Source organism: Diadema antillarum, unplaced genomic scaffold (genome assembly GCF_040938485.1).
Source record: "Diadema antillarum isolate AM-2024a unplaced genomic scaffold, OU_Dant_1.0 scf00000107, whole genome shotgun sequence".
NCBI lineage: Eukaryota > Metazoa > Echinodermata > Echinoidea > Diadematoida > Diadematidae > Diadema > Diadema antillarum.
In genome coordinates, this window is record NW_027270996.1 from 3,084,313 (window position 1) to 3,101,426 (window position 17,114).

General features: G+C 38.9%; 1 protein-coding gene across 1 annotated transcript; it reads left to right on the forward strand.

Moving 5' to 3' along the window:
* Nucleotides 1-231: 231 nt before the first annotated feature.
* On the forward strand, nt 232-13,753 carry LOC139719206 (enolase 4-like). The gene is made up of 12 exons (XM_071630635.1): nt 232-353; nt 2,702-2,903; nt 4,130-4,258; nt 4,780-4,970; nt 6,192-6,498; nt 7,069-7,197; nt 8,046-8,108; nt 8,821-8,985; nt 9,849-9,974; nt 10,726-10,918; nt 12,311-12,378; nt 13,532-13,753. The coding sequence occupies exons 2-12, from the start codon at nt 2,745-2,747 to the stop codon at nt 13,751-13,753; spliced, it is 1,752 nt and encodes a 583-aa protein (XP_071486736.1). The 5' UTR covers nt 232-353; nt 2,702-2,744.
* The last annotated feature ends 3,361 nt before the right edge of the window (nt 13,754-17,114 follow it).

A 17,114-nucleotide genomic window follows, 5' to 3' on the forward strand; every position in this document is an offset into this window, starting at 1 on the left:
AATAAAATGTATACAATCTATTTGATATGCATTTTATTATCATATAACTATTTACCTGATTAAAGAATTCATGAATGGTATGATTTGTAACTATTTGATGACTATGTCAAAGGTCATTCTTATTAGCAACTGCACGCCACAGCACACAGCGACACTGAGCTGAGCGAGCCCTGTGTTGAATGCATGCACCGCTTGCTGCTAGCTGCTTGCGAGCTGTGAGAGATTCCATCAACCGCCGCCGCCAGTGCAGCTGCAGTGTGGAGCCAGTCACCGCCGGTCACTGATTACCGAGCCGAGAGTCTTGGCAGCGGGGGCGAGACGAGTCCGTTAGATTTGTGTATTTGCCAGCGCAGGTAAAACCAAGGGAGATTCTGGGGTACAGTAGCGTTGCGTTGTGTTGAGAGCGAGAGACTTGTAAGTTGTAGATAACTAGAGTAAATTGCTGTGGGACTTTAAAACACTCTAAAAAGCAGAGCTTGTTTATAATGACATGTTAATATTGATAATAACTTAATTAAACATCCAAAGCCAAAAGGTCCCAGAAATGACAGAACAGAACTCTGATCTGAATAGATGCAGATGATTGAAAATGATTCTATACTAGAATCTAACGTTAGAAAAAAATTGCAGAATAAGGCCTGAGATGAGAAACCAAAACAAGAGGGAGGTGGGGAAGAAAGAATGGAGGGAGTTGTGACATAGAGTAGGCCCTGTAGGGTTGGACCTACTAGTATGGTTGGGTGTTCATAATACCGGACACCTAACGTTTTTCTATCAATAGAAACGTGAAAAATCTCACAATTTGACTGAAATTTTACTCACGTGTGGAGAAAATACTCCGGATTCACAAGCGCGCACTGAAAATGCGATCTGAGGTACGCGCTCTTAGATGGCGGCTTTGAACGCGTGGGGTGTCATTTTTTCCGCACTCAGTTGCCCTGCTCATTTCAACCGACCACCCTGACAATACGTATAAAGGGCATTTAAATGCGTTTTTTCGACAGGCCGCTGTTTTTTTTCTAGCCGTCATTTTTTCCCCAATAATATTTGAATATATTTTGAATCCTTCGATATTACTTATGAAGGACTGTTTGATGAATTTGAATTGATTTTCATTCGGAAACTTTTCATCATAATTGAAATAAATTAGATGAGTCGGTTTGTTTTTTTCACATTCATTTCTCGTTTCTGCATCAACTCGTACGGTCGTAGCGGGCGACAAAATGTTTATGTCATGTGTATGTGTAACATGTGTGCACGATCGTACAAGCGGCGGTGACAATTTTGCGGTCAAAATCGTCAAATTTATTACGGAAGGATACTCTACATCTAACAACGAGTCAGCAAAGGTAGGCCTAGTTATATGTAGTTACACGATAAACCTTATTCGATTTTGCTAAATTTCGGTAATTTAGAGGGAATACGAATAACTTAGTTGTTTTCGCCACATTTTACTCGGTAGCGTAGCCCAGTGAAGAATCGAACACCGTTGCGCGTAGTCCCATGCGTACATTTTCTTTCTGTACGCGCAATGCCATTATAATGCGCGGCCGGTCGTTATGGACCCGGTCGGTAGGTTGGACACCTACCATACTACTCATCGACCGCCTAATGTTTATTTGCTTGATAAGAATATTTAATACTGAAATTCACATAAAAACTTGACCTAGGTCTACCGTTACCCATAACTAGGGTATGTGATTGAGAAAATCCAGCACTATCAAATGCCGTTGCGGCGTTGGTCCCTTTTCGATTCGAAGTTTCAGTGCAAAAAATATCGCCGTCGAACTTGCGTGGCCTCATTTCATCTCCCCGCGGTAACGCTCCTTATTGAGATCGACCGCTGTTTTTGCATTGACAGTGCACGCAAACCGAGTTGTATTGAACACCGTGTTGTACGAAGCTTTTTAGAAACTTCCATGGACATTACGATTCAGTGAAAATATTCATTCGAAATTTTGTCCTTGATTAAAACCATTAATGAACAGTGAATTTTCGCGTTTTCCCACACTATCCTCATCAACAGTCAAAGCCAATCCATTTTTATGTGCTCTGCGCGCAGTGAAGTGTGTACTAATTAAGCGTTCTGTGTGCCAATACTTCGCGGTCGGTTTCAAAAAGGGTGGTCGATATGTAGTAGGGCTACCATACTAGATGCAGAGTACCAAAATATGTTCCTTGTAGCGTAGAACCAGTTCTATCCCTCAATAGAGATAGAGTCTACATTACATAGTTTACTAAAAAGAATTCTATAGAATAAAGGAATAGTGATTAGGATTCAAGTCTAATAGAAACTGGGCCCATTCCTGGGCCGTCTCCACAACTTGTTCGCCGCACCATGGCGCTTTATTGGCAGATCCTAGAAGTTTATTACTCTCAATATAAGTTGTATTCTAGTGTATGTCCTGCACGCTTTGCTTTAGAAGTGTGTTTGAGAGTTTTCACACCTTTGCTTGGCATGATGAGGAATCACTACGATACTGTGTCTATCAAAATGTGCAATCTAACCTTTGTCATTTATTCTGAAAGGGCAGTTCTGCCATTGAATGGTATGCATCACATGAATGAACCATGGTTTTCTTGCAGATCATGTTGTGTTTTGACAGTGAAATGTATCTTTAAAAAAAATATTTAAAAAAACTCTTGAAGAAACATGTCATGTGTAAAACAAAGCACTCCTCATTTTGTTCTTTATATTTAGACATTTCAGGTATTCACATCAGTTTAACAACTCTGCAGCCAAGATGGCTGCCAGCAGAGCATCTGAGAGGAATGCCCGGGAGTTCTATGAAACCAAGCAGAGGGCAGTGAACTTCTACAGAGAAAACCGTATCCCAGAACAGCTGGAAGAGATTCTGAATAGCATGTTTTATGACAGCCCAGCAGATGTGTATGGGTATTTGGTGAGTATGGAATATTATTTTTATATGTGACCGTGCACCTCAAAACGAACATAAAATCGCACGCACTGATTTTGCGTGAGGACTGAAAATAAGTGAAATGGGTCAACCTAGCCAATCTTGACTTTTTCATATTTTCTGAAAGAGCGGGTCTTCTTTTACATTATGCTGAAATTTGGTATCATAAATCGGGCAGGAAAGTGTGTTTTTTTAGCAGTTTATCTTGAACATTTTTGGTAGAATAGTGTGATTAGGTGTGTCTTTAGAATCCCTTTTTCTTTTCTGAAAAACCTTGTCCACACTCTTCACTTTCAACTCTAATAACTTTTGAAAGGATAGTGCTCCTGCTTTGAAAATTGGCATTAATCATGGACAGAATGTGGTAATGAGGCATGCTTAATTTCAGTTTAATTTGATAATCCTTTCATTGTTGTTACTCTGGTGGTTTACTTCCTGTTCTTCGTCCCATTCATCGCACAGCCAGCACGGTTTGGTAAAGATTAAGCGCTTGAATAGACACTGTACTTCAGAGCCTCTTTTCTCAGTTCACACTTTTCCTGAGTTTGTGCTTTCTTTCCAATATTTAGATAGGTTAGGAGAGTCCATTTGATTTGAGTTATACATCATTTTAAAGCTTAAAGTCTGCTCTTTTATAATATGGTCTTAACTAAAAATTCATGTCTGGCGACTTTTTGTTTGTTTTGAGGTGCAGGGTCACATATGTTCATTTCTCAGTGTACAACGAAGCTGTCAAATCTCAGCTTTTTTTTTCTTTTCTACCCATTTCGGGATTCTTAGGATATGCTTTTAGACAATCCAGTGTCTACATGTTGTGCCACCAGTTCTTTTTTTTTTTTTAAACTTATATAACAATATTGAAAGTATTGTTTTACAACCCTGATATTAATCTGTTGACACTGTATATGAACATTTGGCAGTGTAAGAATATTTCTTGATTTCGTGCTAATTAAGAAAATAATAGCACATAGATAGTTTCAGAGGTATAAAATTTTGTACAAAAATGCTCGTATCCACAAAATTACAAATGAGCAAAATTCTTTTAAAATTGGTCAAGCACTAAAAATTCACATTGTGAAAGTTTGCACTTTCGCAGGGCGGTTACAAATGTGATACAGCAAATTTGCAGTGTCCCATAGTTATGCGGCTGATTTAAAGGAGTTGTTTCAGACATCCATCTAGTCTAACCAACACATCTTATCTCTCGACAGGCGGAATACTTTGAAACTCTGGCAAAGCCTCCCAGCATCCATAAAGTCACTGCTCGAGAAGTCCTTGATGCCAAGGGTCAACCCACAGTTCAGGCAGATATCACCTGTATCATCAAGGGACTTGAAAAGGTGAATAAGGGGATATATTGGATTATCAAACTATGTCATAATGCAGAGTGTTGAGAGTTAATGTTGAAACTGTATTTTTGTCAATATACATTGATCAATTTCATGCTGTTCTAGTGTGGAGGTGAGATATCTTGGATTCCGCACCTATGTTTGTTTGTTGGTGTGTTGTTTTTTTTCAACGAGAAATCAGAATGTAATTTTAAGTTGCTGTGTTTTTGTACCCAAAAAGAAAATGTTCAAGGATGCATCATATTTTACCTAAATAATCATAGCTGGATGAGAATGCTATAGAATGATGCCTCCTAGATTGATATTGAATAATTTGCCAGTTTTTGAGGAATATGATTTAAGAAAGATATTTTGTATATCGTCATCCATACATATTATCTATTAAAGGTAAAATTGATAATGCCCACAATTCAAAAAGTCAAAGTGGGAAAGGAACTCGAACTGAGACTGAATATAGTTGAAGCTTTGTAATCAGGTGTTTTTGAAATTTTGCATTGCAATGTTTGCTGCAGCCCTTTTCCAGAGCAACTGCTAGCAGCATGAACCATCTGCCTGACAACATTCCCGTGGAGAAAAAGGAGGTAGACGAGAAAGAAAGGCAGCAATTTACCAATGCCGCGGTGGATACGGTAAATGGTCCAATCAGAGAAGCTCTTGCAGGCCTAGACCCTACACAACAGAGCGAAGTGGATGACGCCATCATGTAAGTGCCTCTGCCAGTTCAAACCTGTTTCACGCTACTAACCCAGCATAACAAGTTGGTGATATCATAGACAGAGTTAACATCTTGTTTGATCAGTAGTATATGCATCTCATATTCCGTGTCTTGCATCTGATTTTTTTGTGTGTGTTTTTTCCCACCACATAAAATGTAATAAAATGTAAGCACTGGACAGGATTTGATCTCGGGATCCCCTGTTTTGGAGTCTGAAAGCTTTTCCTTTTTACTGCTTTGCTCTTGAGGGCTTATCACCGTGTGTCATTGTGGTGCTCAACCATCAGCAATAATACCATATCAGGCCTTGAATTTCATTTGATTTGGGTCATTGACTCTTATATTTTTGGAGTAAGCATCAGGACCACCTAAAGGAGCATCAAGACTAAAATTAATTACCTAAAGATAATGTTTTTACTTTCACTCACAAATTTGATTGAGGTTTGTGTGCCTTGTAACAAAAGTTATCACTATTGTCTTAAGATATGATGCTGTGGGACATGTAGTACCTTGACATTTACTCAATGTGCAGCTCTGCTATCAAGCCATCTAGCTAGATCTAGCTCACAGCTGAACTGAAGTTGAGCTTCAAGTTTATTTGAATGCATTGTGCAAATCTATGAAAAGGCAGGGAAAATCAAGTGTTTGTCTCAAAACTTATGAGGATTTTCTATTTACTTTTACTAGAAATGGATCATGGCCAGTAGTAGCCTTTAAAATAACTCTTCATATTCTGGAGGGGCATCCTAGCTATTCAGTGGGGTGTCACAGCCACTGGCCTCATTATCTCTGTGTAATTCGAACCCTACTATGTTTTTCAAGGCATACTTTACCATTTGCAGATGAAACAAAAACCCAGCTTTAGTGCTTCAAAATAGTTCTGAAATGTGAGTAAGAGATAGAAACAACCAGTATAATCAGGGAGGTGGTCCCACCTTCCTGGTAAATCAATGTTAAGCATAGGTAAGTATACAAAATGTGAACTAAGGTTATAATAAAAATGCTTCTAGACTAAACCATCCGCAGTTATGGTTTATTGAGAAAAATAGTGATATCTCCTTACATTTTAGGCTTTATTGCAAAATTTTTATGTTGTAGGATGTTTAGTGATACACCTGACCTACACATATGCATCAAATGTGATATCTTGAAAAATTTTAAATCACTGCTCCCAATGGTAAAAAATACCTTTAATCATATTTTGTCCAGTAAGCTGCTGGAGAAGCTGAAAGAGGAGGCGGACAAGAAGGAGGAGGAGGAACGACTGAAGCGCATCGAGGAGGAGCTCAACCAGGAGCCCAAGGAGCCCGCCAAGGAGGAGAAGGTGGTGTCGCCCAAGGGCAAGAAGAAAGCAGGCAGCGCCCGCTCGGGCATCGTCCTCATCGAGGAGCCCCGGGAGCCGATGTACCCGGGATGCAGTGCAGCGTGTGCGGTCTCACAGGCCGTCGCCATGGCAGGGGCAGCGGTGAAGAAAGTGGAGCTCTACGAACACGTCAGCCATCTGGCTGGCAATGTGGTGAGTGCCAATCATAATTGGTGCCAATGCATGTCTTTTTTTACACTTTGCACAAAGAAAATAATGTGAAGAGAGGATGTCACTCCCAACCTGTCATATCTGCAAATACCATCTTGACTAGTATAGTGTGGTCATGAATATAAATAATGTTGACTTGGTAAGTCCAGTGAACCAATTCTGCGCCATTCCAAAAGGTACATTTCCTTTTCACTGTAACGTATGATACTGTAAATATGGAGTAATTTTATAATGGACATTTTCATGAATTTCTTGCTATACTGAACCAGTACAAAGAAAACAATGCAAATATTATTTGCATGAGATATTAAGATTTAACAGAAATGCTCCAGCCTGCAAAATTATCAGCTAGTCCAGTTCACTAAGATTGGCCAAGTGCAAAAAATCTTTTGTGTGGACTTAATAAAAAAACGAAAAACAAAAACAAAACAATGAAAGATTATTGTGCAAACCCATCCAAGTTAACAGTATGGCGAATCTTTTACAATTCAAATTTGATTACCTCTTTTCCCTTTTTTTTTAAAAATCAATTTTTGTTTTTGAAACCTCCAGAATATTGAGGAATACATGATGCCCATTCCAATGATGAGTGTCCTGAGCTCGGGAAAGCCTGCTCCGGGGAAACAGAACTTAATCAAGGAGCTACTGCTACTCCCCAAACCGGGATGCCCTCTTGTGGAGGTAAGTGTGAAAGCTTTCTTGTATACCATGTTGCATGCTTCTAAAACAATGTCTTCAAAAGCCTTACGATCCTATCCATTAACAATGCTTATTTTAGGTTTTGCTTGGTTACAAAATTTGTTGCCTCTTGACTATACACTGTATTTGTCAATGATGTGGGCATGTCAGATTAATGATTATGATGACTTGACAAATATCAAGGCAAGACCTCCAATGTTGTGTACTGTTTGTGTCTATGAATATTAAGCTATATAAAGGATGGATGACAGGTGACAAGAATATCAAATCATTGTCTTTCCAAGTCAAATATTTTATAGTCACATGGAAGATCATCTTATCATACAAGTGAGATCAGAAATATTGTCTGCCAGATCATATACCTGTAAGGCTCAAAGTTTTTGTCACTGCAGGAAGTCAGCAAATGAGCTCGAGTAACTTGGCAAAACAATGTGCTTGTATGTTTAGTCTAATGGTGTGTCCTGCAGAGTCAGACACAGAGAAAGGAAGAAAAAAAAAGCAAAAAAAACAAAACAAAACAAAACCAAAACAACCAAGCAGACAAACAACAAAAAGCAACCAAAGAGCCTAGGAAAATTCTGGCTAGGGATGATAGCCGAAGTCCATCATGTAGATCATGCAAGGGGATATAAGCCACCTGCTGAATGGATGACCGAAAGACACAATAGCGAACCTGAACAAATCTTACTTGTCTGAGCAACATGTTGTCAGAAGACTGAGTATCAATGCAAACATTCTAGGATTGCATTAAAGTGTTGTTTTTCAGTGCTAAGTAGTGCTGTTAAAGTTGTCTTTCACTAATCTGAATCATTGTTTTCATGTTTGTGCAGAGCATGAAGAAACTCACCAGTGTGTACCAGCAAATTGGCAAACTTCTCTTTGCAAAATCAGGGGTGAGTGGTCTCTTTCTACGTACTAATTGTGAATGAGAGATTGTTTGAAAGATACATCGGGTGCAAATAAAGGAGATGTATTCTGAATGTGAATTGAAAAATGGGTTATCAGTTTTTGCGACAATGAATTTCTCTGAGTTGTTGAGTGCAGCAGGGTTAATATGTAAGAAACAATATTTCAATGAATTAAAACACAAAATTGTGCTCTAATTTTGTAAATGTGTATGAACTTTATCAAGGTCTCTTCAGTTTCAAGTACTGGCCTTGTTCATGTTTTTTTTTTTTTTCCAACTATGCCTGTAGTCACCCATCTTGACTATCACTAAACTGTCCGTGACCACCATTGTGTGTGTGTTTATATATGCCGGGTGCCTGTGTGTACTCTGTGTGTTCCTTTGCCTTTTCATATCATTCTTATACATCATACTACTCTGCATGTAACTCTCCGTAGATTAATTATGAATTTGTTTAGACCCTTGCATAAAAATTTAAGATTTTATGATGATAATAATAATAATAATTGCATTTATATGGTGCTTTGTACAGGTGTTTCTAAGCGCACAAGGTCTGATTCAAGACAAATTTACTGCTTCCTTCAGGGAATAAAGAGTGACAAGAAGCTGCATGTAAGTGCTAAAAGATTATGGGGTGTTTCTGTATAATTAGTGATGTACAATATCACAAGAACTCACATCATGCTTCTTACCCACAGGTGGCAGCAAACTATGTCAATGACCTCGGAACATATACACCTCAGTACGACAGACAGGAACAGCTGCTGGACCTGGTCCAGGAAGCAGTCCAGGCCCTGGAACTTGTCCCCGGAGAGGACATCTTCATGGCCCTCAACTGTGCTGCCCACGAAATATATGAGCCCGTAAGACTGCATGTATACATTGTATTTTTTGATGTGAGATTACACAGTCTTTGTATTGAATATTATTCCAAAGACCTTAGCAGTCTGTTTAGAACCCATTTTGTAGATATTGTGAACACAAGCTTACCAATTGTTTGTTTGTTTGTTTGTTTGTTTGTTTGGGTTTCTTTTCTTGCAATTGTCAGCTCATGTTGAAGGATGACCTTCTTGTATAATTGCTGGCTTTATGCAACACACTTTTAGATTTGCACAAATCAGTGCTGCAATACTGATATGGAAATACTGTGTAATGCTGTTAGTGTCTGTGTCATATCTAAGAGTTAGAATGTATATCGCCTATGGTTATTTTCTGAATCGGAGACTCTGATGCATGTGGTGATAATCTTCCAGGTCATGTATGTGTGTGCTAAATGTGAAGAATGCCTTTGAACTATACTGTAAAACAAGGAATGTTCGCGTGCATTTTGATTTCGCAAATTTCGCGAGCGCCAAGATTCACGAAATTAAAATGCATACGACATTTTTCATCTACACTATATGCTTTGAACGCCAGTGGCAATTCGCGAAAATTTCATGCCACGCAAAAGTCCATCGGCTCCAATTCGCGAAAAATTTCGTGCCGCGAATATATCATGTTTTACAGTAGTATGAAGAGTGTTTCTTGGAAGGAATGTAGGAGGATGTGATGGTACTTTTTCTCTCTTTCATTTGAAAATGAAGTATACAAGACAAGACCACATTCAGTCTTACAAAACAACATGGTAATGTGATTTTAACATGTCAAAGGTCATACCTGAAGTATCACTTAGCTCTCCTTCCATCATTCCTCCTCCCCAACCCCCTCTCCATTGGTTTTCCTGTAGGAGAAGAACAAGTATGAGGTGACAGCGGGGCTGATGAAGACACCTGATGACATGGTGGAGTTCTATGCGGATCTCATCAGCCGCTACCCAGCCGTGGTGGCCCTGATTGACCCCTTCAGGAAACAGGTGTGTTCCCCCCCCCCCCCCCCCCCCCTGCTGATTTAAAGGCATTCCTTAAAGGACAAGAATTTAGTGAATGCAGCAATATTAGTGGAACACATTAGTGAAAGTTTGATGAAAATTAGACAATGCATTCAAAAGTTAAGGCTATCCTTAATTAAAGGACAAGAATTTAGTGAATGCAGCAATATTGGTAGAACACATTAGTGAAAGTTTGATGAAAATCAGACAATGCATTCAAAAGTTATGAATTTTAAAGTTTCTGCTCACTCACTGCTGGATGAGAAGACTACTACAGCATATGATATCATATGTGTAGAACGATATAAGAAAAATACAAAGAGGATTCTACAAATTTCATTTTTTGAAAAAGTACACATTTTCTCGACTCGATACTGAGATATATGTTAACAGTAATATTATTCCCCCGCCTTCTGAAAGAGGCAAGTCAAGTGCTCTATATATTATGCGAAAAAAGTGAAAATATGTTGAATTTTCAAATTGACAAATCTTTACTTTGCATTATATATTTCCTTCATTGTTTGATGGAAATAGAGTATAATTGTATTGAAATTGAAGAAAGATTTCTCTTTTTTTCCTATTTAGAAGCTAGTATGTGCTGCATGAGGACAAAAAAGTCTGAAGTAGTGATAGATCCTCTGGAATGGTAATTTTAGTATGCATTTTTTTTTTTTTTCATGTACGGTTGGTTGACTTTTGTTACTTGTGTCTTACAATTTCCCTGTTTTTTCTTCAGGACTGTGAACCATGGAGTAAGCTCTGCGAGAGGCTATCGGAGAAGTGCTATATCATCGGAGAGCACGTCTTTCCCCGAGTCGAGCGCTTCGTGCGAGAGGGCTTCGGCGAGCTGGCGTCCAGTGGTGTCTCGTTGCGGATGCGACAGCTCACCACGGTAACCGACATCATCCAGGCATCGTCTCTCATCAAAGGTAGGCGGGGAAGGAGCAATTAATCTTTTAGTCATATTAACATACTCATACAATATTCAAGACGGAAATATATATCTCTGGAAAGGGATAAAAAAATAAGTGTATGACTGCCTCTTTGTTGTGAATTTTGAAGGCCAAATTTTATGGTGCTCAAATGTTTCAAGAGAATGTGGAGTCCCTGATGATTTGTGTACAAAATATGTAAGTACAGTTCGACCTCGATTATCCGGCCTCCTTTTATCCAGAAATCTCTATTTTCTGGACGCGTTCACGCAGTGAAGGACTTTTTTTTTTCATCCAAAAATTGAGAAAAAACAGTGACTTTAACATCTTTTCATGGATCTATTTCACTAATTTCATAAAATGTGCATGATAGGTTTCTCAATATCTAATGAGGTAAAACATGTTTGATTTTCACATAAAGATATACTTTATTTTTGTGAAGAAGGGACTAGTACAATTTTGCGCAGGCTAGCATAGATTACACCACTGTTGCGGGGTACGCTACCTGCCTAGCTGCCAGTGCACTGGGACGGCAGCTTGGACGACAGCTATATACATTGACATTGTGTCTCCCATATCCGGCCAATTCGCTTATCCGGATGAGCGCCGGTCCCGACATGGCCGGATAATCGAGGTCGAACTGTAATTACAAGTTATCAGACCTAGGACAATGATTAGAAGCATCCCAAACACAATGTACCAGTAAGCCGTTTGGGCAACATTGAGATGGTCATGACATTCTGACATGTGTGATGTTGCTCATCAAGTTACCACCCAGTAGCAATGGAATAACCACTTTTGCATCAAAACTTGATGGTCAACATATTTTTCTATGTTAGCAAACATTGTGCTGTACTGTAGAAGAAGTGGAAATTTTCGCGGTATTGAAATTTTCGTGCATTTCGTGCAACCAGAAGCTAGCGCAAAAATAAAAGCACATGAATATTTTTGCATACCGTGTGTTCCAGTAATCAATGTCCTGATTCTGTGGAATTAAAAACGTGCCAAAATCGTTTTACCCAGCTGAGGGGAAAAAATTACTCACACGATAATATCCACTGTTACAGTATGCCAAAAACCGATGTGGAACGTTAGTTATGTGGAAATTGCAAAATATGAAAATACATGTATGCTGTGTTAAGGAACGGCCATGGAGTACACGTATGGTCTGTATATCTGTACTTCACTACTACAGTCTGCACTTGACCAGTTGAGGACGGGCTGATTTTGCTACAACACGCATTTCCCATAGACGCTTGCCCGAGTATACTCGGGACTCGTCCTCAACGGGTTAAGGCCTCTTTAGCAGACAGGTGCATGAAGATATGAGAAATGTGCAGCATTTATTTGTCATTTTCTTTCCCCTTTTTTCTCTCTCATTGTGTCCAGAGGAGGGGTCAATCACAATGGTAGCCAGTGTGCCAGGCGACACCTCAGAGACATTTCTAGCTGATCTTGTGAGTGCCAAATTACATTGCTTCCATCTTACTTTCTTCTTTTATTGAAATTTGGTATATGTGTGTGTTTGTGTGTGTGTGTGTGTGTGTGTGTGTGTGTTTGTGTGTGTGTGTGTGAGTGATGCTGTGTGTGTAAATATAAAGATGTGTCCTTGTTGCGTCAGAATTGTTTTCAAATTGGTGATTAGCTTAGTTACGAGTCATTTGTCAAATGCTGTAAGATAATTAGCATGATAGTGAAGCATTATGCCTTAATTTCTTTTTGTTATTCCTCTCGTCAACATTGTAGTCTACCAATTAGTCAGCCCACTTACCTAAAAAAAATAGATAGATAGATGGATAGATATGTAGATATATCGATAGAGATAGATAAGTAAATGACTAAAGATGAATTATTAAGAAATGGATAGATAAATAAATGCATAAAGATGAATAATTGAGAAATGGATAGATAAATAAATGAATAAAGATGAATAATTAAGAAATGGATAGATAAATAAATGAATAAAGATGAATAGATAAGAAATGAATGATTAATAAAATATTGCATTTATAAATGGATGAATTGAAAGATATGTTGGTGGGGGTGTGAAGAGGGGGAGTAAAGTTTTTTTTTCCTCAAACTGAGGGACTTTATTTCAATCAATTGTTCAGAATCATGCAAAAGTCAATACAAGCATAAAATAATTGCAATCAAAGTCCAATTTACATCAAATGAAAATTCTGTATGTAACAGGGAGTAAAGGTATATTATGTATGAAGAATCCAAACTCTCTTGCTCCTCAGAAGATCACATTTCAATTTATATGTAAAAGGCAGAGTGGTCATTCCACCAGAAAAAGAGGAAAATATCACTCATCGATGTTGGTTCTGTTACTGTGTTGGTGCATACAACTGTATGCTATACCTGAACACTTGCTAATAGTCATACAGGCATCTCCCGTTATAACAATGTCCTTTGGACTGGCACTTTTCTTCTTTTTTTTTTACATCAGATTGAATAAACAAATAAAAGTATATATAGATACATATTAGATGATAATTTTTTGGGACTTGAATTTTGACTTCGTTGTAACAAAATTTCATGTTTAACTGTGTTTGGTGTAGCAGGAGTGCACTGTAGTTTGTTAATTTTTGTATGTATTTTGTACAGGCTGTGGGCGTCAGAGCAACCTTCGTCAAGTTTGGGGCTCCGGCCAGGGGCGAGAGGACATCGAAGTACAACCGCTTGCTCCAGATCTCCGAGAGCCTGAAGGAGCAGGGCCAGATAATGGTGTTGGAGGAGTTTGCCTTCCCCGTCAAGAGACCGCCCACACCCCCTGCGGAAGAAGGGGCCGATGGCACGAGTGCAGATCAGACAGGGGGTGCGGCTTGAAGTGTACATGTGACCATCCGACCAACAGACAGATAGACAGACATACTTACACGGATGTGCACACGGACAGCCAGCCACACACATTCTGGCAAAATCTGTTAACATGAACAGGATTTGCATCATGAAGTGTGCATTATTTTTTCCTGTTCTTTTTTTGGGGGGGGGGAGTGGGGGGGGGGGGGGGGGGGGTAGGAGGGGGAGGAGGAGTAGTGTTTACTGAAAAAAAGAGGGGGTTACTGTAAAAGTGGAAATTTTTGCGCAACCAGAAACTAGCATGAAAATAAAAGCATGCAAATCTATTATTGCTTGCCATATGTTCCAGTTATTGATGTCTTGATTCCGCGGAATAAAAAACACACGAAACTCTTCTTACCCGACCTTGCATGAAAATATCCACTTTTACAGTAGTGGGTGCCAAAATTGATTGGAGGAGAGTAAATGCAGGAATCATGTGAAAACTGTCATCATGGGTTGTATTATGATGAATCATATGTGTCTCCGCCTCCAATTAAGAGGTGCCAGAGGTGGTGTGTTTTTAGGCTGTCTGTCTGTCTGTCTGTCTGCCCAAGTTATTGCAATCCAAGGTTTGAAAAGACTCTAACGCATCATTTTAATGATGTGTAGCTCAGGTATGCTCCACAAGTTATTGATGGGCCGACTAGAATTATGGCAAAATCCGTCTTGGTCACAGGCCACCCAAAGGTAATTGGCCATAAAAGTCATTTTAATAATAATAGCTATTTTTTTAATGTGCATTTCTGACTTGTTAGAAATTTCAATGCGCTTTATAGACTATCATTATGACCGTGGTTACTGAATACATGTTTTCCAACCAGCACTAAAGTGCTCACTCTCCACTCCCTGGGGAGCATTCAAGCAAGTCGCCATTTTACAGCCACATACATACTGATCAATCAACATATAACATTCTCATCCTCCTACTGGGTACCCATTTATACTCCAGAGCTACCAAGTCTCACGCATTCTGAGTGAGACTCAAGCATTTTTCAAGCATTTTTCTCACGATCTCACGCATGGCACCCATTTTTCTCACGCATCTGGCGAAGTCTGCAACTTTGGCCTGTAATAAGGAGCATAGCTCAAAGGATTAAAGTGATAGTTGCAATAAGAAGGTATATTTCCCTTTAGTCTTTCAAAATAAGTAAAAAATAGTCACTTAAGTATGCACCTGATCGCACCATTAAGAGATGAAAATTGAAAAAGCTCCTTACTGTGGGAGGCCACAGGGATGAAAAACCCCTCCCACACCCTCGCTCACGTGCACATTCGCGCACCGAGATGCCGAGTCATGAAAATCTCACTCATAAAATTTTTTTGAACTTGGCATCCCTGATACTCCTGGGTGGAGAGCAGCAATGCGGACAGAGTGCCTTGCTGAAAGGCAAACGTGTCGGGCTTCGCATAAACTTGAACCCTCGATCCCATATCACGCTCACAAGATTCAGAGACAAGCGCTCTTATCCACTCGGCCATGACGCCTCATTTCCAAGTCACAACTTCAGCTGAGAATGCCCAGTGGTTATATGATTTGCTAGCCGTAAGGATAGAAATAAACAAATTATTTAGATGGAATGAAGGAAACAGAAGAAAAAGTCAGCAGTTGCTGACTTTTTGGCTCAGAATGTCATCTATTCTAACCGTAGCTTCAACTAGAAATACCAAGGCTGTGGAGTGTGTCAATGCTTGCTCTGTATGGAAAATAAAATATGATTTCAATTTGTATGGGGCATTTTGGAAGTGCATGCACCTTGCTATCACAGCCACAGGCTGGAAAAAAAAAAGAGGGGGGGGGGGAACAGGATGAAACATTCTAAGAGTGTAATTTGATGCCCAAAAGCCATTGGTGCATGTAGTTGTGTCCCTCATGTTACCTTAGCAAGTGCATTGGGTCCAAGTTTGACATATATGATTAAAGGGATGGTGTAGTTTTGGTTGCAATGGGGGATTCAAATTTTAGCTTTTTGCAAGACGATTAGAAACCACTTTTGATATTAGATATGAAAATGGATACATTTCTAAGAGGAATCCAAAGTTTATTTGATTAAAATTGCTTCTGAAATGGCCGAGATATCCCAAAACAAAGTAAGACAAAGTTGTCTTAATAAAAGGTGGGTCACACCTTTTATAAGGACCTCTTTGTTTTTGGATATCCCGGCCATTTCAAAACAATTTTCCTCAAATAAACTTTGAATTCCTCTTAGAATTGTATGCTCTTTCATATTTTGTAAGAAGTTTCTCATTATCTCACAAAAACTTGGAAACATGAGGCCCATCTCAACCAATACCATACTATCCCTTTAAAGTTTAGAAAGGGTTCATCCAGTCCTTGTTTTTTCCCTCAATACAAAGTGTCTAATTCTGATCTTGATATGAAAGCTAGTCAACCAACTTCCGTCCATTCAACATCCTTTATGCATTTGTATGAAATTTGTACATTCTGTATTTTATGTAAAAAGCAACAACCTTCTGTATGTATTTGTACAAAATTTGTTCACTAGCATTTTCATGTAAATAAGTAAAAAAAAAAAAATGATGTAACTGACTGAAGTGGATTTATTAAATAATAAATATGTCAAATGTAAAACGTCAGTTTTATTTGCATCAAGCATTTCCTTTCTAGTGTGAATTGGGTGAAAGAGGATGTGAGTTAATTTTTGTACATGTAGTTGCCTCGATACTTAAAACAAATAAACAAGGAAATTAACAGCTGCAACAAAATACTATACTAATGCACACAACTTCCTGAAACAAAACACCCCCAGCTATGAAAATAAGGCATCAGCAGAGTGAAAATATCCCCATCTAATATTCCTGGTATGCCATTCATAACAGAATGAGATGTCAAACAAGGGCAGGGAATAATTTTCCGGCTCAAATTTGATTAGCAATTTCAGCTGATGAACAATATTTCACATGATATCCTGTACACTTCTATGGAAGAAAACTGCTATACAAAAGTTAGTTTGTGTAGCAGTGGTGTAAAAATGCATAGCAAATTGCGATGCGATACCAGGAAAATTATTCCCTGAAGGGTATTTACTGCCCTCTATGTTTGGGATTGCAACTGTGCCTTATTATCCACAAAATCAATATGCACGCGTGCTTTGCATAATATTGCACTAGTTTTAAGAATACACTGTAGATTACATCTGTCAACAGTGATGTTAATCACGACTCTCACTGCTTGCCGTGTGGTGATGAGAGCCATTGCAATTGTACTGTGAGTGCACAAATTGTTCAGGTGACACACACACACACACACACACACACACTCACTCCTCATATTTTGTCTATGAGATCTTCTAATGTGGCACTCCAACAGACCGTTTCTGTGATGTAT